The 22,605-nt window shown below is 54.5% G+C and overlaps 2 protein-coding genes across 4 annotated transcripts in view; one reads left to right on the plus strand and one right to left on the minus strand.

Annotated features, from left to right (window-relative positions):
- The window catches only part of FCHSD2 (FCH and double SH3 domains 2), a 299,421-nt gene extending 296,814 nt beyond the window's left edge, over positions 1-2,607 (plus strand). For all 3 annotated transcript variants that reach the window (XM_082845563.1, XM_082845564.1, XM_082845565.1), the window contains one exon: positions 545-2,607. In XM_082845563.1, coding sequence (XP_082701689.1) covers positions 545-628 — 84 coding nt within the window. In that variant the 3' untranslated portion in view covers positions 629-2,607. The remainder of the gene's footprint in view (positions 1-544) is intronic.
- A 6,418-nt stretch (positions 2,608-9,025) lies between these two features.
- Positions 9,026-21,946, minus strand: ATG16L2 (autophagy related 16 like 2; the record flags this gene model as incomplete). Its single annotated transcript, XM_082844462.1, has 18 exons — positions 9,026-9,170; positions 9,517-9,618; positions 9,725-9,772; positions 9,981-10,130; positions 10,803-10,908; positions 11,234-11,354; positions 11,467-11,538; positions 11,802-11,872; positions 12,599-12,704; positions 13,100-13,208; positions 13,816-13,878; positions 15,250-15,363; positions 15,689-15,754; positions 15,875-16,126; positions 16,433-16,506; positions 19,192-19,294; positions 19,834-19,933; positions 21,820-21,946. 18 exons carry the CDS (start codon positions 21,944-21,946, stop codon positions 9,083-9,085), a joined length of 1,872 nt encoding a protein of 623 aa, XP_082700588.1. The 3' UTR covers positions 9,026-9,082.
- Positions 21,947-22,605: the final 659 nt, after the last annotated feature.

A 22,605-nucleotide genomic window follows, 5' to 3' on the forward strand; every position in this document is an offset into this window, starting at 1 on the left:
GTATTCTCGCCCACCACCACTGTTTTCTTCAAACTTTTACCTGAGTCATCTTTTCACACATCTGATACTGCTGTTTAAAATCCACCAAAGATTCCTCTTTGCCTACAGAATAAAGCTCCGATTTTTAAATATGGATTAATGAGGCCCTTCATGACTTACCCCCAGCCTACCTCTCTAGTCTTCTCTCTTGCAACTCTCCTTCCAAGACATGTTGAAAGGTTTTCAGTTCTCCAAGCATTGCTCTCTCGCTTTCAACTCTAGGCCTTTGCTTTGGACGAGGCTTTTAGGGCTACAAAGACTCTTGTGCCCATGAGGACTTCAGCCTAGGCAAGAACCTGAATCATGAGTTTCACATTTCATCCAGAACAATAGGTCCTTCTCAGTGTAAGAAGTTGTGAAAATTAAGTTGAAAGCACATGCTTAGAGCATTTCTGAGAGCCCTGGGGTGCCCATGTCCTTGGATAAATGACTAGTTGGGGTTTGGATGCTTCAGGCACTGAATCGGGAAGCTGACTGACAATCCATGTGATGGTTTCCTGCTCAGGTCCGGGCAGCTCCCCCTCCACCTACGCAGAACCACCGAAGGCCAGCAGAGAAGATCGAGGATGTGGAAATCACACTGGTGTGATGATGGCTTTGCCCGTCCGTTACTGCTACAATCAAGGCCAGGCTTAGAGTTTGGCCAGTCTTGTTTTTTAGGCACCTTTGCATGATGATGACTCGAACAGAGCAAAAACAAGGAGGATTATATGTGACTGGGTGGCCTGGTAGACTCCTCCCATGTTTTGAATATTTTGTGCCTTTTTTTGTTGTCATTTTCTATGTCATCTCTCCTACCACAGCACAAATCCTAGAGGGCCCTAGAAGCACAGAGGGGGACAGCCCTCTTGCCTAACAGTGGCCCATTTTTGTATGAGACTCAAGACCAGGCCTCGATCAGGGCACAGTCACAGAGATACTGATCATGTGCACTCGTACAGTATATTACTGTGGCCACAAGGACGTGGCAAAGATTCTCATCTTTCTTCAAGTGGCTTCTGCTCATCTGATTGAGTTTAATCAGATCACATTGGCTACATAAGGAAGCAGGAGGAGGGATTTCAGGAGAGGCTGGCTCCTCCCCGCAGTTAGTCCCCAAATTGAGAAACTGAAACCGTATTGGAAAAAAATGGACTGCCCTGAGTTTAGCACCAATTGCATTAATGCACATCTCTTCCACAACTAACAGATTTAAAACAATAACAGTGTCCTTTGTATTAATATTTATGCCATTCATTTAGTATTAGTGGAGCTAACATGGAGGGGCTGAACTAGTAGCCGAATCTCATCCCATCACATAGACTAATAGAAAGGAGGCTGTGGCAAAAGCAGAAATGGAGCTTCCAGATCTGAAATGAGCCAATTTAATGTTCTTTTTGTATTTGGGTATTTTTCATTTTAATTTTTGCAGCGTATACTATTCTGACCAGTATCCTTAGAATCTGAACATCTAGATAAACTGGGGACACATACTTGCCTTGTCGAGCTTCTCTACTGGGGAGGCCTCTAGCATTATTTTATTCCCAAGCCAGTCCACTGGCCCAGGCAGCCACCCACCACATAAAATGCAGCTTCCCAGGTCCAACTGGCCTGACATTTCCTTGGGAGGAAGAACCTGTGGCTCATGGAAACCAGCTTCCTGTGAAGGACTAAAGGATTCCACAGGTGCAAATTGACAGGTTCTCCACGTCACAGGGAGAGCCAGGAGTAGCCTCCTCTGCAGGCTAACAAACCCATAGCCGCAGGCGTCCCAGAGTAGGCCTCCGGCGGCCCTCCACCTCCTATGGAAGATAGGGAGTGCATTGCTTAGGGACTAAGGGATGTTTGCCAGTTGCTTTTTTTTTTTTTTTAAATCAAATTTGTAGAATTTAATTCAAAAGTTGTCTTATGCTTTGAAAATGCCATCCCTCCTAAGAATCTAAAAACGTGAAATGCTCGCCAAATGTCCCCATGGGATTTTTGACCAAAAGTAAGGTCAGAGCTGAAGAAATTTTCAGTTAGTCATTTGATCACTTCAGTGACAGTACTCATTGATGAATCTTCTCCGTGATTTGAGGATTTTTGTTTTTGTTTTTTGCTTCTTAACCTGTTGATCTATTTGAGGTCTTTTTGTGTTTATCAAACTTATTCTTAAGTTTAAAAAAAATTTAAAGGGTGGGGTTTTTTTTAAGATTTTAAAGTTTGTTGACAAGTTTAAAATCTTCAAAGCACTTTAGAAATCTTCAAAGTGCTGAAATCAGGCAATTCTTGCCACCCAGTCTTGTATTCTCTCTTTAGCTAGCAAAATTGTCCTTGAATCTGGGTTTTCCACATTCTCAGAGGGTTATTTGAAATCTTTTGTTATATTTTAAAATATTTTTTGGAAGAGCTGCTAATTTTATTTTAAAAATACAAAGTTGTAAAAATATGCCTCCTTTTTAAAAAGAACCCCTCCCTCCAGGACACGTAATCCAGTGTCACAGTGCACACGGCTGGGCTCAGAGGAAGCGCCTCTGTGCAGATGTGCTTTCTTTACAGTGGCTGTAAAAACTTTGTATTTATTATGTATAAAATGTTGAATAATAAAAAAATGGAATTAAGTTTTCTAAGTTTTACTTATAAAGAGATTTGGGTAAGCAGGCTTTTCCAAATACCCAGTGCTTCTTATAAAGATACTTCTAGGCCCTCCTTTAAACCCTACAACAGATACAGAGAGGGGGAAGTAAATTAATCCATCCATGGGACAAACAGTCCTGCATGCCACCCACCTGCCATGTGTAATACCCTGAATGCTAGAGACAGAAATAAATAAGTTGTGGTCTTGGCTCTCAAGGTTCTTTCCCAGTGGAGAAAAAAGGTATACACATAAGGACAGTACTGTGTGAGGTGCTGGAAGGGCGAGGCAGAGAGTGTGCTGAGGGAGCTGAGGAGGGAGCGCTGATTCTGCAGCTGGAAGGGCGAGAGGAGGGCCACTGAGTCCCCTCAGAGGATGTGACTGCTAGCTTCTAGGAAGTGGGCACTCTGGACTACTCTGTCCTTTCCTAAACCTCCACCCTGAGTAATGAGTCAAGGGAAGGAGATTTTACTGGTCTCGGGGGTGGCTAGAGGATTCCAGGTGAAAAGGCGAGTCCCTCTGGCTGCCAGCCGGCCCAGTGAGGACGAGAGGTCAGCCTGTTTCGGGAGGGGCCCCACAGCCCTCCTCTTCCAGAGCTGCGCATGTGCTATATGTATTCTTCCAGACGTTTTCTGTGCATAGAACTCATATGCACACACTGCCTTTTTATATGTGAGATTATATAATACATTTAGGTTTACCTCATTCTTTTTGAAGGCTGCATTATATTCCACTGTTCGGATATATCATAATTTAAGCATTCCTACAGTGATGGATGATGAGATTGTATCCATCCATTTGCTATTCGAAAGTTGAAATGAACACCTTTGTACATAATTCTTTAAAAATTTGTTCCAGTGAAAATATTGGGTAAATTCCTAAATACGTAACTTGAGAGTCAAAAAGGTATGTGTGTATTTAATTTTGTTAGATGTTGCCAAATTGGCCTCCAAAATGACCGTATCCGTTGACACTCCCACCAACAGCGTAGAAGACAACATGGACTTTGGAGTTGGAAGGTCTGAGTTAAATCCTGCCTCCCACTTGACAGCTGTGGAACCCAGCTTCAGTGTCCCCATCGGAAACATGAGAATAATGCTGTGGATCCAAGGACATGTAAAGTGTGCAGCACAGGGTGGTCCCCACAAGCATCCCTCACCATCACTTCGCCCACCTTCAGCGGCCTCCCCTACAGAACTGCTCCTTGCTATCCTTCCAGCCTCCTAGTAACACAGGGCTGTCATGAGGCCCAATGGAAAGAGTGGGTGTGAAAATGCTTCACCATAAATATGGTAAGGACTATCAGTGCACATTTAATATCTCTTCCATCTCTTGCCTTCCCCTGCTAAAGAAAGCTGCTCGCATTCAAGACTACTATTGGCCCCAGAGGCCTGGTCTGTGACCAGCGGACGGAATTAAGCTAATCATCCCACCCCTGTATCATAGCTACATTGGGGCCTCCTTCATCACAGGAACTAAAGGTAAGGCAGCTGAACCAGGTTCGCAGCACATCACCTAGATCCCTTTCCTCTGACCCACCACCCCAGCCCACATCCACAGGCAGACAGAAGCAACTGGGAGGATATCCTCTGGCCGCAGCCCTGCCACCGCTTGATGGACGCCCTTTCCACTGGGCTGCCACAACCCTGGCTTTAAAAGAAGTAGAATGAGATGATTTCCAAGGGCTTATCCAACTCTTATGTTCTAGATAAGTTCAGTTTCTAGATGCAGAGTGAGAACATCACACAAAAAGGTCACAATATTTGAGAACAGACTTTACGAACACAGAGACTTCTCGGGATGGCCAAAAGTTGAAAATTCAAGCCACTGAACTCTCCACTGGGACAGAGCAAACTGTCCTCTGGGTTGTGGTCACACCCGGGCTGCACTATTCACTCACTGCCCAACAAGCCCAGCCAAAGCTTTCAGTTGTGAATTATTTCCTAACCCTCTGAGGGGCCTTGTAACAAAATCTGGCTGAATCTTTGCATTTAATGCTCGTTATGAAGCTGTTTTTCATGACTAAAATACGTTACAGAAATTTTAGTTTAGAAGGGAGAGAATTGTAATTTGTCCTGAAATCCTACAACTTAACCAGTATAAGTTTCCTCCTAGATGTTCCCTGTGTTTGCTGTTACTGCTTGATCTGCCAAGAACCCCGTGAATGCCAAAGAGCATCTTGTTTCTGGACCATTTTCCCCTGGTCCCACTGGCCAAAAAAACAAATGCAGCATTTCTGCTGTGTCTGTGTCAGAGAGCCCTGGTCTGGGAATATTTTCCTGGAATGTTATCCTGAAACAGCAGAAATGAACACACCTCTTAGGGTGCACACCTCTTCCACACTGTGTGCTCAACACCTAAGCATGTGTTTTGTCACCCACTTGCTCCTATGAGGGGCAGGGGAAGAGCCTGGTCAAGAGGCCTGTATTCAAGTCCCTGGGCTGCCTCGATTACCTGTGCCCTTAGGGTCATCCCTTCACCCCTCTGGGCTTTCCTCTTCTTGTCTCTAAAGTGGGAAGAAGACAATACAAACTTCATAAGACCCAGGGGGATCAAATAAGATAATGTACAGATAAGCTGAAAATATTTTTGACTAGTGGATGTGCATCTGTAAGAAGAAAACTACCTGTACCAGACACGTCATGTCGCATCTCACAGATGGGTCCACACCTAGTGCCACCAGGATTCCTCCAGAGAACGATGGGCCAGGACCACCTCTATTTGTTCAGTCAGCAAACTTACTGCCCCAGGCCACGTTCTGGGCATTGAGACATAAGTGACTCAGTTCCCATCCCCGTCACCAACGGGCTCACATCTGGTGGGGGTGACGTGGGAACAGCAGTTTCAAGCCAAGGTGCCTCTCCCAGGACAGGGAGATGACCAAGGGGCAGTAGGACCCCAGAGCAAGAGCCTCTGTCATTTCTCCCTCTCAAGCTTCAGGCAGGTAGAGGAGGTGGTACCCATGCCTGTACCACAGTCCCAGGGAAAAGCCTGGATCACCACTGGTGAGGTGCAGAGCCATGGAGCAGGGAGAGTCTCACGGACGTGGAAACTCTCCCCACTGTGATTCGCCCAAGTTCTCTCAGGAAGGTAACTGGGAGTAGAACCTAGAACCTGGCCTCCAGAAGACCAGGCCAGCAGCTCTCTGCAGAGCCTAAGTCCAGTTTTTAGAAAAGAGGGAATCGGGGGCCTGGATTCTTATCCCTGCTCTGCTGTGTGACCCTGGTCCCTCTCTGGCCCTCAGTCCATATGCACAGCAAGGGTGACACTTTTGACATTAGGGAAAAAACTCAGGCAGGCAGCCCCTGCGTACTGAACACCTGAGTAGCAACTATTGAAAACCTGGAGAGAACCGGAAGCTCAGAGCGTTTTTTTTTTTAATACATCTTTGTTGGAGTATAATTGCTCCACAATACCGTGTTGCACAACAAAGCGAATCAGCCATATGCATACACACGTCCCCGTATCAGAGTGTTTTTAAGCACAGGGTTCTATCCCTGCCCCCTCTGCTGCCCGGGACTGCAAAGACTAGAGGTGCAGCCTTCCCAGCTGGCACCCCTCTGAGCTCTTCCCCTGCTTGGCCTTTGCCAACCCTTTTCCCCACACTTGCCTCATTCCCTGTAATGCCCAGCCTGTCTCTGGCCTTCCAGACTTGCTCCTCCAGGAAGCATTCCCTCCAGGTAAGTTAAGGTGTGCATGTGCTCCCTGAAGTGAGGCAGGCATGTGCTAGCAGATCTGCCCCATGAAGAAAGGAAGGCTTAAGGGGAGTAAAGGGGTCAGTCCCAGGAGTTGAGTCATATAATTTCCTGAGCTCCTTTTCTGCATTCTCTAAGCAGTCTGAATTCACTGCAGTCCTGTGAGGTACTTGCCCCAGATGATGTAGCTGGTTTAACAGCCTCCCAGGATTCAAGTTCACCTCCCTCCTGCGGCCCTGCATGTCCCTCAGTTCAAAGGACACTAACCCCCCCCCCCCAGGCTCAGGCCTAGGCACCCAGGGCCAGAATGGAAAAAGAGAAGCAGGGAGGGATTTAGTTTAGACAGAAAGCTAGAATCACCTACCCGATGGAGGCAGTGGGCACACTGCTGGAGCACAGCGGGTAATGCCCTGCAGCTCTGCCTAATTGGGAGCCCAGATTTGCTGACATTTTGTTTAAAAAAAAAAAAAAAAGTATGACAAGAGTCACAGTCCTGCTGTGCCAGCTGTGATGATCTCGTATCACTCACCCTCTCTGAGCCTCAATTTTCTCATCTGTGAAAGAGACACCTACATCACAAGGTGGTTGGGAGGAACAAGATACTGGATAGAAGGCACAGGGCCTGACGCAGCTCAGTAACGGTGGCTACTGGAAGCTTTGGTCTTTCTGGCCGTGAATCCCAGGAGGCGGGAGAATGGCCTTGGCAGACCTAGGCAGCTGGTGACTCCTGGTGGCCGCTGGGAGCCAAGGCATGAGGGCCAGACCTTCAGCAGTCTTAAATTCAAAAGATCCTGGACTCCTAGAGTCTTTGACTGTTAGACTTGCTGAGTCCTCAAATAAGAGAATTTAGTCACTTATGAACATTCCCTGAGGCTTTCTCTGGCTGAGGCCTGATCCCAGGGAATACTTTGCTCCCATCCTGGCCTCTTCCAAGAGCTTCCTGACTGAGATGGAGGGAGGCAGACACAAACGGGGGTGGGGGTGGGGCACAGAGATGGAGGAGGCTCCTAGCCAGCCTGGCAGGTCAGGAGAGGCTCAGGGATCCTGAAGGACAAATTTGAATTAGGAGTTGGGAGGGAAGAACATTCTGGGCAGAGAGAAAATCACACGCAAGACACATTCAGAGTAGCAACAAAGTGAAGATGCAGCTGAGGCCAGCAGGCCACATCCTGAGGGTAAGGAGTTTCTCTGCAGGCAGTGCAGAACTTCAAAGGGTTGGACGTATGACCACAACACCTTAGAAAGTCACTCTGGCCATGGCAAGGAGGGAACTAGGTGGAGACAGCAGGTCAAGGACAAGGTGGCCTGCAGTGGCAGCAGGAATGGAAAGGAGAGTTAGACGCAACAGCCCCACGCCTTGGTGCCCAAGAAGTAGGGTGTGAGGGGAAGAGACGTTTATGACAGGGATAGATGATGCCTAGGAGGCAGCTGGGTATGTCACCCATAGCTCAGGGGACAGCTGGGCCGAGGGCAGTGAGTGAGCTGGGATCAGCAGAGTGTAGATTTGGGTGTTTAGCCAACACTTAAACGCCTTTGTCATGTGCCAGGAACTTTACAAATACTAATGCATCGAGTCCTTCCAACAGTCGTTGAGGTAGATACTGCTATTTTCCCATTTTACACAGGAGGAAACTATGGCACAAAGACATTAAGTAACTTGCTCAAAATCATTCTGCTACTAAATAGTAGAGCAGAGATGCAAACCCAGACAGTCTAGCTGCAGAGTCCTGGCTCTTAGCTCTCTCCTGCCCATCCTGGAAATAGTCTGCAAAACGCTGGGACTCAGGAGAGACACTGTAAGGTAATAAAGGAGGCTGAGAGTTCTAGAGTAAAGCCTTGAATCTCAACTGCACGGACCCCCAGAGGTCAGCCCCTATCACTCAGGGACAGAAGTCCCCTTCAACACCTGGTGACTGGCAATGGCCATCCCACTGACCCTCCTCCACGCCCCAGGTTGGGGAAGGAAATGGGAGTGCCCAGGTTCCACCCTATTGGGTCTGCCATGTACTCCAGATGCTTGTCGTGTGGCTTAAATCTGATGCTGATGTAAGCGAGGGCCAGGCCCAGCCCACGGATGTCCTCCCCGCCACACAAGGGGTCTGCCTCTGGGGCAAGAATGCGGCCCCAGTCTAAAGGCAGGCCTGTTGTACCGAGTACTTGACATCACTCTGGTTTTTCAGGATCCTTTCCACAGGGCCCCTCTCGGCTGTCTCCCCTGCTCCCTCCTCAGAATTCACACGGCCCCTCTCAGCCTCGGTCTACCCTGGGTGCCTGAAACAGAAGGGCCCAAGGACCAGGACCAGCTTAGACCGAGGATGAAATTTCCACTGCTCCAAAAGCCACTGTCCTTTGCTGCCTCTGGGCCTTTCTTCATGCTGTCAGCACAGAAGGCGGGCCAGCTCTGCCCAGCTCTGTGCAGGGGGGAGAAAAGGGAGCCCAGCCTGGGTCTCCCTGAGCCTCCACCCAAAGGCTTCCCTGTTCCCTGAATGCTGCAAAGAGGCAAGCAGACGCCAGTTTAAATGTAATTTTTCTCCACTTTTGCCAGAGATAAAAAACAAAACAATACAGTAATCCCCCCCAACCCACACTTTGTTTTTAAACAAACAGGCCAGGTCCTGCCAGGCCTTCCTACCCACTAAATGCCACCCCCATCCCTGCACCCCTACTGGCCCTGGAGCCTCTGGGGCAGTGGGAAGCTGTCCTCCAGCTTCAGGCTTTGGACTAGAGCTCCAGCTCAGGCAGGGGAGTCGTGGCACTAGTGCCAGAGCACAACCTTCCTGGCTTGGTCCACGCTCACCACGTGGCTCCCAGAGTAGCACCAGGCCACGGCATTGACGGCAGCGCTGAGGAGAGGGAGAGGCAGGCTTCAGGGGGCGTCCACTGCTGGGCTCTGCCCCTCATTACTGGACCTGGGCATTCTGAAGCCCTCTCTGAGCCCATCTCCTCACCTGTAAAATGGGCTCAGAGGGCTGTGTTGAGAGCAGACCCAAGTGCACATGGGAAGACACCTTGTGAACTATGAAGGGCTCAGGTGGGGGGGCAGGGAATGGAAGGTACGGGACAAGGGCTGGGGGTTCCAGGATGCCCAGCATGTCAGGACCTGGAATCAGCTTAGCAGGACTGGGGCAGGGCCGGGGGTGGGGTACTGGGGCTGGGGTGGGCAGGTGGGTGGGCAGTGGCCGTGCTCACCAATGGGGTCCCCGAAGGCTACTCTCCAGTTTCCCAGTGTCTACATCCCAGATGTAAAGAGCTCCATCCCAGGAACCTGCCAGTGCGTAGCTTCTGTCTGGGCTGCAAGGGCCACAGCACAGCCAGAGAGAGGAGATTAGAGGTAAGGACACAGACACAGACAGATGGGACACACTCAGGCATGGGTGCTGTGCTCTCATGGACACACCTGAACACAGCTTTGGTCCAGTCAGAACCGCACCTGAAGCCATCAGCCCTGAGAACAGACAGGGTCGGGTCAGAATGGAGGTGGCTCAGCCAGGAACTTACGGAGCTTCCTCTCTCCGGCAAGGGCTTGGCCACCTCACCAGGCCCTGATCCAGAGGGGCCTCCAGGGAGGGCCCCCCGCTGACGGGCCTTTTACAGGGGACAAGGCCCAGCTGCCACAGCCAAAGCCACAGGATCAGTGGGCACAAAGCAGGTACCTGAACACCTGGCGGACGTTGCTGACACGCAGGTCGATGACCTTGAGCGTGTCGTCTCGGGAACAGCTGAGCAGATGCAGCTGGTCATGGCTGAGGCTCAGGGAGGTGACCCGGCCCTGCACAGGGATGACCTGGGTGCAGCGGGGTCCCCTGAGGAGCAGGGACAAAGGCGAGGATGAGCAGCGGCCACCCTGACAAGGCTGCTCCTGACAGACTAACGAAGTCCAGAGGCCCCCCTGGTCTCAGGCCACTAAGGCCAAGGCTGACAACTAACCTCCCCCTGCAGCCAGCCCCTTCCATCAGGAACTTACTAAACCCTTGGGTCACTAAGGTAAGTGCTGGGGGTGGGGGCGGGGAAGCAATGAAAGTCTGTCTTTAAATATGTGCAAGAGAGTGCAAAGGGTTTCAAAAGGCAATCTCTGCAGATGAGTAAGAAGCAGCCTGAGGCAGGCCTGGCACTGGCTCTGGCACTGGTTCCAGCACTGGCTTTTATAAACCATTCAAGCCTAATGCTGGGCTCTTAGGCTCAGAAAACAATATAACTTTTGTTCCTTTTGACTAAAAAGTGGTGATTATATGGGAAAAAAGAGATTCTCCATCTTGGTTGGCAAGACCCAGGCAGGGTCCCTTGGTTGGACCGAGGGCCAATAAGAAGGAGGCGCAGGTCTCCAAGGGCAGCTGAGCCTTCAAGGGGCCGAGCCCAGCAGAGGCCACCAGAGCCTCGCTCCCCCCAGGTACCCTCAGCAGGTCCATGGCTAGAAAAAGGAAGAGAATACAGGAGCCCTGCCCCCACCTCCACCACCCACAGCCTGCGCCTATCACCTGCTGTCCCAGAACCGGATCTTCTGGTCATTGTGACCACTAATGATGACATGGTCCCCACACACCACATCGTTACAGTAGGAAAGGACATTGATGGTCCTGGAACCTAGGGACCAAGGAGTAGAGCCCCAGCCTCAGAGAAGGGTTATCAGGAGCCAACCCACTGGATGTATGGAGAGGCTGAGGCCCAGAAGCCCCAGAAGTAAGGTGTCCTCCCAAAACTATAACCTAGGTCCCCTGTTTCCCAGCCCAAAGCCTGAGGTCACCTAGAAACCAGGGAAAGCATCATCGATGGGGGGACAGAAGAGGGGCCTTGGGAGGTTTCATCCCAAATGCCTGTAAATCTTGAAGCCACTCCCAGAGAGCAGGCTGAGGTCCCCCATAGCCTGGCAGGGTCCTGGCCGTTGGGAAAGGGGAGGGTTGGGCCTCACAGTAGGCTCGGCCGAGGTCCCACTCCTTCACTGTCCGGTCCCGGCTCCCGGTCACCGCCTGATGCATCGTTAGCTTGAATTTGGCAGCCGTCACCTTGTCTGTGTGTCCAGATAGTGTCTCCTGCCACCATCCCAGATATGCATCAAGGGTATGGCCAAGACCCCATAACAAACCCCTCCAGGCCCAAGGCATGACCCCTGACCCCCAGGCTGCCTCACCAGTCAGGCCTCACCTTGGACTGTGCCTCCCCAACCTTCCAAAGCTGGGCGGCCTTATTGTAAGTAGCTGCCAGTACCTGGGAGCCCTGGGGAGATAGGAGGGGAAAGGATAGGTCCTGAACCTGGGCCTGGCCAGAGGCAACTGCAGGCCAGAGAGCTAGGGTCAGGGCTGCCTCAGAGCTTCCCCCAGCCCAGGTCACCCAGGTAGGCAGGGGAGAATCGAGGCCCAGGGAGGAGGATTGTGTAGGAGCTCTAGGATACCCGTGATGTTCCCTCAGGCCCCAAAGCCCCCACCTGCCCAGTGTGGAAACTGGGGGAGGGACATCCTATGCCCCCCAGGTCCTCTCACCGAGGGGTCAAAGTCCACACTGGTGATGCTGCCGCCAGCTCCTTCAAGGGTCTGGTTGGCCTCCAGGCGCCCTGGGGGGACCAGGAGAAGGGACAAGTGAAGTGAAGTCACTAATCTTACGAAACAGAGGAGCCTAGACTGTGAGTGGGAAGATGAATCTCTCTTAAATTAGAGGACAGAAGTGCTGGGCCTGTTCTTGGGGGAGCGGCCAGGGTTGGGGTGTGTGTGGGGGGGTCTAGCTGGAGGCTGCACCTTCCTGAACTGCCAGCAGAGGGCCCCAGGGGGCTGCAGGTCATCTCGCGGATGTCTGGAAAAGACCAGAGAGAAGGGACTGTCCCTAGGTCACACGGCAAGCCAGAGCCAGGCCAGCTGGAGACTCACCTCCTCCAGGAAGCCTCTGGGAGCCAACTCTCACTCCCCAGTACACCCCCCACTACAGAACACAGAGTAGATAGCTAACATCTGCCTCATGACTGAGTTCTGAGGGCTCAGTGGCACTAGAAGAGGAGGTGGCCTGGTGGGGGGGCCCAAGGGACCTGCTCAAGGGCCTGTCCCTGTAGAACCTCGTGACATGGTGCCTCCACCACCCCAACAGGGACCATCTGAGCTCAGCCCTCCCCACCCCGCAGGCCTCGACTTCAGGAAGTGGGAGGCTCTGCCCTTCTTAGGAGCAGTGAGACCAGAACTCTTGCCGCTGCCCACAAGAATGTCCCAGGTGAGGAAACGCAAAGACTCAAGACCCTTCCCACCAAGGAGCAAGCTGAAGGTGAGGCTGGCCTGTGGGCAGGGACCCTCACCTCCCACGACATTCCAGAGGAGGATGAGGCGGTCAGCCCCTCCAGTGGCCAGGAGGCTGCTACTGGGGCCAAAACGAACAGCATTGACCTCGGAGAGGTGGGCATCCTGTGGGGAAAAGGGGAGGTCGGTGCCCCTGGTCCTCGCCACACACACCTCTTTGCTCACGCTCACAGCTCTCTGTCACGCATTCTTGCACACATCAGGTCTCTGTTCGAACACTGAGTTTCAAACTCAGCCCCACCAGGGCTCATCACCTCTGACTGGACCCCTGCAGCAGCCTCCCGCCATGTTCCCAATACTCCACTACCTGGCCTCCTGGTCTCCCGGCCTCCTGTCTCTCCCTCATTATAAAATGCCGAAGGGCTCCCACCACAAGCTGTGGGAGGAAAACTCCTGCTCCCAGTGAGGGGCCCATCCTTGCTTCCCCAGCCTCCTTGGACCACTCCTGGGACCTGCACTCCCATATCGTACCCCATGCACTTGGCCCAGCTCCTCCTTACCAGCACATCCTGAGCTCGGGTAGGAAGTCGGGCGGCCACGCACACAGGGATGCTCTGGTATCGCTGCTCAGGGGCTCCTCCAACTGAGTGGCCTCTCCTCTTCTTGAAACTGCAGGAGGGGGTCAGGAGGGCATTCAGCAAGGCCTCTGACACGGGAGCCTCGAGCTCTCCTGAAGCAGCAACAACAGGAAGCAGACACGGAAGGCAGCAGAACATGGCCAAGAGGTGCAGCAGGCACGGTCCCCACCAGCCTCTGACCCAGGAGTCAATGTGGAGACAGTAGGGGCACCAAGACAGGCACACAGGCAGGGCAGGGTTGGTGGTGGATGCAGAGAAACCTCGGAGCAGGGTTTCAGTCCTGGCCTGGCCACTGCTTGGCACTGTGACCCTGAACGAATCCCTGACATTTCTGAACCTCCATTTCCCAAATGAGTAATAGCTCCTTTCTGGCCTCAGGCTGGAGCTTTTGCTCCCCTGTGATGACCCAGGATGAGGGCCAGAGCCTGGAAGATAGCCAGGCAGGGGCTGGGAATGAGGCCATGCACCCAGCTCCTGCCTCTGGGACTCAGCAGAGACTCACACACAGAGTGCTGGGCAACGTACGGAAGGACACACTGAGACACATACACAGCCCAAGCCTGGGCTCCAGGAGCCTGACACACGCATCCAAGGGGCCCAGCACCTTCACACACATGTCGGTGCACACACACACTTACTCCAGAAGCCCCTTCACCACATCCACACAGCGGGACAACGTCAGGGAGGTGGCGGAGGCAGACCTGGGGCAGAATTGAGAGAGATGTGCTAAGGGACTGGCCGGTGGCTGTGTAGACAGCAGTCATTCATCCCTACACTCTTGAGCCTGGACAAGAACTTTGCTCCTCCAAGGCCAGGAGAGCACGATGACCCAGAGGAGTCCCAGGAAGATGGAGGAAGGGAGGGATTTGGAATGAAGTCTCCCAGTTTCACCATGATGGTTAAGACCTGCCTCACCACCCAAGTGCCCCCCAACAAAATTTCATGGGAGGCTGAGCTGGGGCCTATGGAAGGGGGTGAAGGTGCCCCAGGCTGAGAAAGCACAAGGCTGGGAGCAGGGGCTGGGAAACCTAGATCCCAAAAATACCCAGGAGATCATGTGTCCTGAGATGACCTGGCCCGCCAGCGCTAAGGCTTTGGGGACTGCATCTCATGCCCCTCCCCAGGGTTCCTTCACTACCCTGAGGCCTGGACACCAGCGACCTGCAAGAGAAGGCTGCAGGGGCTTCCCTGGTGGTGCAGTGGTTAAGAATCCGCCTGCCAATGCAGGGGACACGGGTTCAAGCCCTGGTCTGGGAAGATCCCACATGCCGCAGAGCAACTAAGCCCGTGTGCCACAACTACCGAGCCTGCGCTCTAGAGCTCGTGAGCCACAACTACTGAGCCTGCGTGCCACAACTACTGAAGCCCGCGCGCCGGGAGCCTGTGCTCCGCAACAAGAGAAGCCACCGCAATGAGAAGCCCACGCACCGCAACGAAGAGTAGCCCCCACTCGCCGCAACTAGAGAAAACTCGCGTGCAGCAACGAAGACCCAATGCAGCCAAAAATAAATATTTTAAAAATTAAAAAAAATGAAAGGACTGGAGGAGAGCTTACAGGCTGGGGAATGCAGGGAGGGCAGTCTCAATGCCAGGCAAATCAAGACAGACGGGGCAGACTGGGGGTGAGGGGCATCCAAGGACTGAAGCCTCAATCAGGTCCCACCCATATGAGCTCCCATCTACACATGCTTCACAGGCATTCAGGTACGCTTACCTAAGCTTGTACACACATATGCTCTGACGTCCCTGTGTATGCACACACATGCCTGTGACAGCTGAACCCTGGACCTTGCCAACAGGTTCCCTCCTGGTCACACCCTTTCACCAGCCTGACATCCCACCCCCAGAGCTCTGGTCCTGGGAAGGAGAAAAAGGGGGTGAGGACAGAGGTTGGGGTCCCGGAGGTGGCACTGACCCTAAGTGGCTCCAGGCACTGGAGGTCAGATCTGTCCTGGGGTCCAAGCTGTACCCCAGTCTCTTCTCAAGCCCCCTCTCAACCCAAGAGCTGGCCCAAGGTCCTAGAGGAAGACTCTGGGATGGGACCCAGCTCAGAGCTGTGGGACAGTGCTCACCTGAAGGGCCTCTTCCATTTCTCACCAGCCTCACTCTCCAGGAACGCTGGCTCAGCTGCCAGAGCCAGAGTGTCTGCTTCCTCTCTGATCCCATAGCCTAATGTGTCTGGGCTCCTGGGGGAGAGAATTAAGCTCAGAATGGCTAAGGGACCAGGCCAGCCCCTCCGCGCCACGGTGAGGATGTGCAGACCCAGAGATGAGGGTGTCCCTGTGGACGCACGTGTGGCAGGCACAGGTGCTGGCTCCTACAACCACACGTGTCTGCACGTGTCCTGGGCTCGTTCTGCCTGGGGGCCTCGGCACCGCGGCTGTGCACACTTGCAGTAAGGTGCACCGGCGGCCGCAGGCAGGTGGGGGCGGGGTAGAACTGTAGCGGCCACGGGGCAGAGCCCGCGGCTGAGCCTCGGCAGGCAGGTCTCAGGCGCATCCTCATTCTTACTCGCTTATGCTCACTGTCCGCTTGGCTGCCTTCTTCAGCTCCTGGGACACCCGCGCCTGTTTGGCCCTGGGACAGAAAAACCCCCTGAGAGTCGGGTCGCTCCCGTGCCCGGAAGGCGGGGCCGGCCCCTCCCCGGCAGGCCACGCCACCACTCACGTCCCCGAAGGGCGGGCCCAGCGCTCTCACCTCTCGCGGCGCTCGTTGCGCAGGTTGCGCTCGGCTGCGGCGCGCGCCTTGCGCCGCACCAGCCGATCCAGCAGGTCGCGTGCCTCCTCCTCGAGCCTGCGCAGAGCCGCCTCCTGGTGCCCGACGTGCACGCGCAGCGCCTCATAGGCCGCCCGCTGTGCCGCGTTCAGCGCGCGCCGCGCATCCACCTGTCCCTCCTCCTTCTCCCGCGCCTCCTGCAGCTGCGCCACGCGGGCCTCCAGAGCTGCCAGCCTGGAGAACGCGGAGAACCTCCATCACCGCCTTGGGGAACCAGTCTTGGAGCTGGGACAAACTTGCCCCTGGCCACGCGGCCAGCCGGCCGGCTAAGCCACGTCTCCGACCAAGCCTTCGCAGTCCTGCAGTTCCTGGCCTCTGCGACCAGCCACAGGCCTGGGGGACGTTTGAGGACGTGGGAAAGCTGTCGGGCCCTTCCGGAGACCCGCGGGGTGACCCTGTCCCCTCCCCCTGGCAGTGATGGCCCCAAGCCTCCCCAAGGTGCGCGGGGGGGGGACCCCTCTCGCACCTCCCGCGCCTCACCTGCTTTGCCGCTCCCCCAGCTGTGACTCCAGGGTGCCCAGGGCTGCGCTCTTCTCCACCACCTGGTAGGCCATCTGCAGCGGCGGAGGGGCCGGACAGGTAGGCATGGGTGCCTCTGGGCAGGGCCTCCAGCCCCTCTCTGGCCGAGAGGCTAGTAGGACGGGGTCTGCCTCTCCTCTCACCCGCCCCCTAGCTCAAGAGAAAGCTGAGGCGCAGACAGGCGTTGCACCAAGCACAGGAATGCACTGCTGTTTCAGGGATCAACGGAAGGGCCTTAGGCTCTGAAGCCTAACACCCAAGTTTCAATTCTGGCAGTGCCACTTATATTCTCTGTGACCCGGGGTAGTCATTTAACTGCTCTAAACCAGCTCTGTTTCTTCACCTGTCCAGTGGGAATGGTTGTGCTTACCTCACTGGGTAACACGGAATTACTATAAGGAACAGTATCTCAAATAATGATGATTGGTTCTATAGCACTTAAGTGTGCTAGGTCTTATTCCGAGCACTCTACAGTATTAACTCTTTTAATCCGGTAGGAACTGCCATTCTCCCCCATTTTACACATGAGGACATTGACACAGAGAGGTTCAGTGTCTTGCCCAAAGTCACAAAGCAGAACTGAGATCTGAACCCAGGCCACCTAACATGCTCCAAGTAAAGCGCTGGGGTATAGGAAGGGTTCAAGGGATGTGTGTTCTTTTCCCCACCTCTCCAAGCCCTGGCCTACCCAAGCGTAGATCCCAGAGAGCAAGAAGGAGCTCTGAGCAGAGGCACACAGGCTAACAGGAATGGACTGTGGGAGCACCAGGCCCAGACTGAATACCAGAGCTGCCCCCAGCCCCAGAGTGGGGGTGAGCGTCATCTCATCTGTCCCCCGCCCCACTGAACAGTCCTTCATCCGAGAGCCAAGAGCTGGGGAAACCACAGAACTGAGGGGTCAGTGGGTCCGGGGCACGAACCCATATCCCCTGCATCAGCAGGCGGACTCTCAACCACTGCGCCACCAGGGAAGCCCTGGAGATCATTTTTATTATTAAAATATATTACTCTGAGCTTCTGGGCTTCCCTGGTGGCGCAGTGGATGCAGGGGATACGGGTTCGTGCCCCGGTCCGGGAGGATCCCACATGCCGCGGAGCGGCTGGGCCCGTGAGCCATGGCCGCTGAGCCTGCGCGTCTGGAGCCTGTGCTCCACAACGGGAGAGGCCACAACAGTGAGAGGCCCGCGTACAGCCAAAAAAAAAAAAAAAATCACTCTGAGTACAGAATGGAGAATGGATGGGGGTGCCAAAAGAGGAGTGGTCCAGCAAGGAATGAGAGTAACTTGGACCAGGCAGACAGGGCACAAAAAATGGAAGTTGATGGATTTGGAGGCAGGATCCATGAGCTGGTGACTAGCTCAGGATGGAAGGCTGCTAGGGGTTAGAGGTGTCCCTGGGTTTCCAGCCTGGTGACTACCAGTGGAGGGGGGGATGATCTATCTCATTTATCACCTAGTCTACAAATATTCATTAGCATGGACTGTGGAGACAGGCCCCAGGGATACAATGGAGGCAAACCAAAGGCATCCCAGTTCTCGGGGTTCTCACAGCCCAGAAGGGGGCTCAGATTTTGAGAATCACCTCTCAAATGTAGAGTTGCAACTACAACAGAGGCTCTGAGGGACAGGCTACCACTAGGTTCATAGCCCCAAATACACATTAGTTGAGCAAGGGACTTGGCATGTGGTAACTAGGTAGGTGCTTACTGGCCCCTCAGCCTCCTCCAGTGGACTGGAAGCTCCATGGGGCCAGGTCCTGTTTACTGCTGCATTGCCTATGCCTTGGATATAGTGACTGTCAATAAATAGTTGTTGAAAGAATGAATGGAGATCACAGAAAGGGAATTTGTGCGGGAGAGAGTTCAAATCCTGGCTCCAGCTCTCTAAGCTTTCGTTTCCTCTGAAATATAAAGTTGCGGAGGATTAGCTGAAATAACGCTTAGCCCAGCGTTCTCAACGTGGTGTTGGCCATATAATCACAGGGGCGATGGTTAGTCTGATTTTAGGCGTGAAGTCCAAAAAGCAGCTGAGCAAGAGAGTCTGGAGCTCATAAGAGAAGGCTGAGCTAGAGATGGGTCTGGGAGTTAGCAAACAGAAAGTCCTTGGGAGTCAGTTAACCCACCCAAGCTCCAAAGAACACCCACATCTGAAGGGAGGGGGTTAAAAAGGAGGGAAAGTAGCCAGAGAAGGAAGTTCAGAAACAACAGCTACATAAGTGAGAGGAAAACCAGGAGAGTGTGGTGAACCAGAAGCCAAGACACACCATGGGGCAGGGGCGGGGGGAAGCAGTGGCAGGTGGAGCTAGCACACCCTGCCATGGAGATAGACCACCTTACTTTTGGTCTGTAAATGTGTATTGAGTGTCAGCTGGTACTGGGCCCTGAGGTTTGCAGGGCAAGTGGTGAGCAGAGCAGGCTGGACCATCCAGAAGGGGGAACAGAGGCTGCCTGTTTCCTGCACCCCTCACACACCCCTCCCTGAGCTCTCACTGCACTTCCTCCAGCTGCTGTTGGAGCCCACTTCATCCTGGGCTGCCAGGGCCAAGCTAGAGAGCACTCTGACCCCTGTCTGAGCACTCTGACCCCTGTCTGACCCCTGGCCTCAAGGCACTGGACTTTGGAATCTCCCTCACTTGCTGGCTCCCTTGGATGACATGTCCCAGCCCCAGAGTCCTGGATCCTGGGCCCACACCATTCTCTCTCAGCCCCCTGCCCAGCCTACCTCTCCACACACCAGCCGGAGCCCCTCCTCTTCCTCTTGCCACTTCACCCTCAGAGCTGCTGGTGATGGGACTCTGTCTGAGTCAGGCCCTGACTCCTCCTCCCTGTCAACCAATCAGAGAGCGGTGTTCATTGTCCCTCCATTCAGCCAGAGGATACACACGAACAGTCTGAAACCAGAGCCGCGAACTTTCTCCTGAGGAAGGTGGGAGCCAGAAAGTCAGTAGAGGAAAGAGCAAGTCTCCAGAAACTAGACCTGCCCGGGAACCTCTGCTCTTGGATTCCCCCAGGCCTGGAGTTCCCAGGCCAGGACCCCCCTCAAGAAGCACCTACCAACTCTGAGCCCCAACCCATTCCTGGTTCTCATCTTCGCTCCCTCTTTGGAATAGGTGGCATTGTGCCCTTTCTGTAGGCATCAGGTGGCAAACAGAAAAAGAGGTGTGTGGGCGTGGGAGGACAAATGCAGAGAGAGGGACATTCTGAGCAGCTGGCCCCGGGGGAAGGCTGGAGAGCCTGCCTCCCCCTCCCCTGGGCAGCAGCCAAGGGCCAATGAGGTGCCTGGGAGAGAATGAACCCCGCATAGCCAGTGGGGGCAGGGCCCAGGCACAGGAAGCCCATTGTGACCACAAATACAAACACTCACCAGCCGCCCTGGTGGAGAGCCCGAGTGACATCGGTGGGCTCTGGCTGCAGCTTCTCTGAGAACTGGGCCAGCAGCTCCGCCTTCTCTAGGAGACGGTTATCTGCGGGTGCAAAAAGGTGAGCCTGGAGCACAGACAGACTCCAGGAGACTCTAGGCATACAAGTTACCTCTCTGGCTGGGAGGGCTGCAGGAGCCCAGGGATGCAGAATGGGGAGCTACTGGCAGGCTGGGCTCTGCCCTTGCCTGAGGGGTGTCTGTGCAGCTCCATCAGGACCTCCAGCCCTTGCACACCCTCTAAGAGCATAGCCCCCAGGCCCTCCCAGGAGAAGACTTGCTCTCCCAGGGACACAGAAGGACGACCACTGCAGGGGAAGGAGATGGCTGGGTACTGCCTGCTGAGGTTCTCAAGGGAAGGAAGGGGCCAGGGGTTGATACCCAGGGCGGGGCCTGTCCCCAGAGAGCGATGAAACAAACTGAGCTCCACTAGCCTGTGGTCTTTGGCAAGATACTTCCCTTCCAGGGGCTCTTTCTGGGCTAAAAAACAACCCTGACTTCCCCAGGGTTGGTGTAAGGCTCCCCCAAGGCCAGAACAGAAAGTCCTTGAGTTTGGTAGTTTCTGCTACAGACCCTGGAATACAGCCTCTCCACCCCCACCCATGGTCACTTCCTCTTTTCTCACCAGGCCCAGGTAGGGTAGAGATGGTAAGCCCAGGCCTAACTCCTCAGCTCCTTTCCCTATTCCTGTCCGCTACCAGTCACCTAGGTCACCTAGGTCGGTCACCTAGGTTGCTGGCCTTGTTCTCACACAAAACCCCACCCCAACCCTCAGGGAATTGCTCTGCCCCACGCTCACCCCCAGCAAATCTAAAGAAGATGCCATTTTGTCCAGTTTATGAGTGAGAAATAGGAGGCTTAGGGGTATGACCTGCCCAAGACCACAGAGAAGACTGGACTTCCAGTGTCTCTGAGTTCAGCCCTCCAGGATCACTCCAGTCCCACAGATTTGCAGCTCCCAGGGGATGGGGGTGACTCCCTCAAATTGGACTGTTCCATTGTCCATCAGAGCAGTGGAGAAGTGAGGCTGCCTAGAGACAGGGGGCTGGCCTTATATACCTGAACGGAGAGGACCTGCAGCCCAGAAGGCTGCAAAGAAATCTCCCAGGACAAGAGCAACAAATTCAGTTGTGGGGCTGGGGGGAGATGGTTAAGCAGCAGCCAAGATTAGGACCAGTGATGGAGCTGGAGGGACTGTGATTAGACTTTTAACCCCCAAACATACAATCTCAGATGACCAGAGGTGCTACACACAGGTGCACACCTGTTCATCCTGGCTTGAACTGCCATACCCTTTCCTGACCAGCTCCGCAGAAACACTATGAGAATCTGACTTCCCCAGGCTCAGCCACCTCCCTCCGCAGCCTGAATCCCCCTGCTTCTCCCTCAGGCTGGGGTTGGTTGGGCACAGAGATGCTCCAAAAACCTGAGCCAGGATCACCTATCAGTGGCAGAGCCTCAGACTCTGAACTGCCTCCCTAGAGATTCAGACTTTAAAAGTAGCTGCTCTGGACAGCCCCGAGATCTTTCACTGTACTTATGGGGACCAAATGGACTGACCAGGCTCTACCCCGGGGACGGCCCAAGAAGGGTAAGTCTAAAAGACCCTAAAAATCCAACATTCGCTTATGAAGCCGTGCACAGGAAGCCCAGCCGGTGGAAGGCAGAGCCAGGCCCAGAGGGGCGAGCAATAGCAGGGGCACTAGGAGGGAGCTCCGTCCCGGAGGGGACTCTGAGCAGAGCCTGGACGGGAAAGGGCAGGAACGCTGGCTAGTCGGAGATAGCGCGTAAGAGACAGCGAGTCCAGCAAGCCCCAGGCTTCGGAGGCGAAAAGGCGTCGGGGCACTTGGGTCACAGACGGAGGGGCCAGACAAATGCTTCCCCGCGCCGGAGCCCTATCCCCTCGACGGCCCCGGGACGCACTGCACTCACAGGCCGGCACCAGCTCCAGGAAGAGGGCCTTTTGCGTTCGGTCTCGCTGTCGAAGCTGCCGCACGATGTGGCGTTTCCAGCGGGCGGCGGGGACGCCGGGGTCGCTGGGGTCGCTGGGCCCCGCCATGGCCGCCCTCCGCCTGCACCGCGCGCTCCCCCCGCCCAAGGAGGCGCGGCCGGGCAGGGGCGGGGCTCCAAGGGGACTCCGTGACGTCAGGGGGCGGGTAGCGGCGGGGAATCCCCGGATTGTACTAAGAGTTGTCTTGCGGGGGAGAATGGAACGAAAATGTGGGGGGGAACCGCCCCAGGCTCTAGACCACCCGGATCCCACAAAAACTCTCACGTGAGTGGGGTCTCCTATCGCTGTCGGGGCAGAGAGCGAGGAGCGAGGTCGGAGCCTCCGGGGCGGCTTCCCCCTCGCCTGTTGGCGCGCTCCGCAGGCGGGGCCTCCGGAGCCTGTGTTCCTTAACCCCACCGCGCCCCGACTGAAGTCAACAGTAACAGACACTCTGGACCAGGCGGCTCTCTAAACCGGGCACCTGGAGACACCCCCCCCCACACCCGGACCCTGCCCTCGAGGCCCTCAAGATCGGTGAGGGGAGGCGACACAGACACAAGGCAGACAATGTATGACAGCGAGATAAGAAAGCACGGAAGAGGAAGGGACTGAAGGGAGGAGGCCCTGCTTTGCGGAGGTGATGGCACTGAGTTGGGTCGTAAGGTAGGCAATAGGCATTGGCCAGGAGAAGAGAGAAACGGATTCCAGGCAGCTGGAAGAACAAATGC

The sequence above is a fragment of the Leucopleurus acutus genome, assembly GCF_964270905.1.
Source record: "Leucopleurus acutus genome assembly, chromosome: 8".
NCBI lineage: Eukaryota > Metazoa > Chordata > Mammalia > Artiodactyla > Delphinidae > Leucopleurus > Leucopleurus acutus.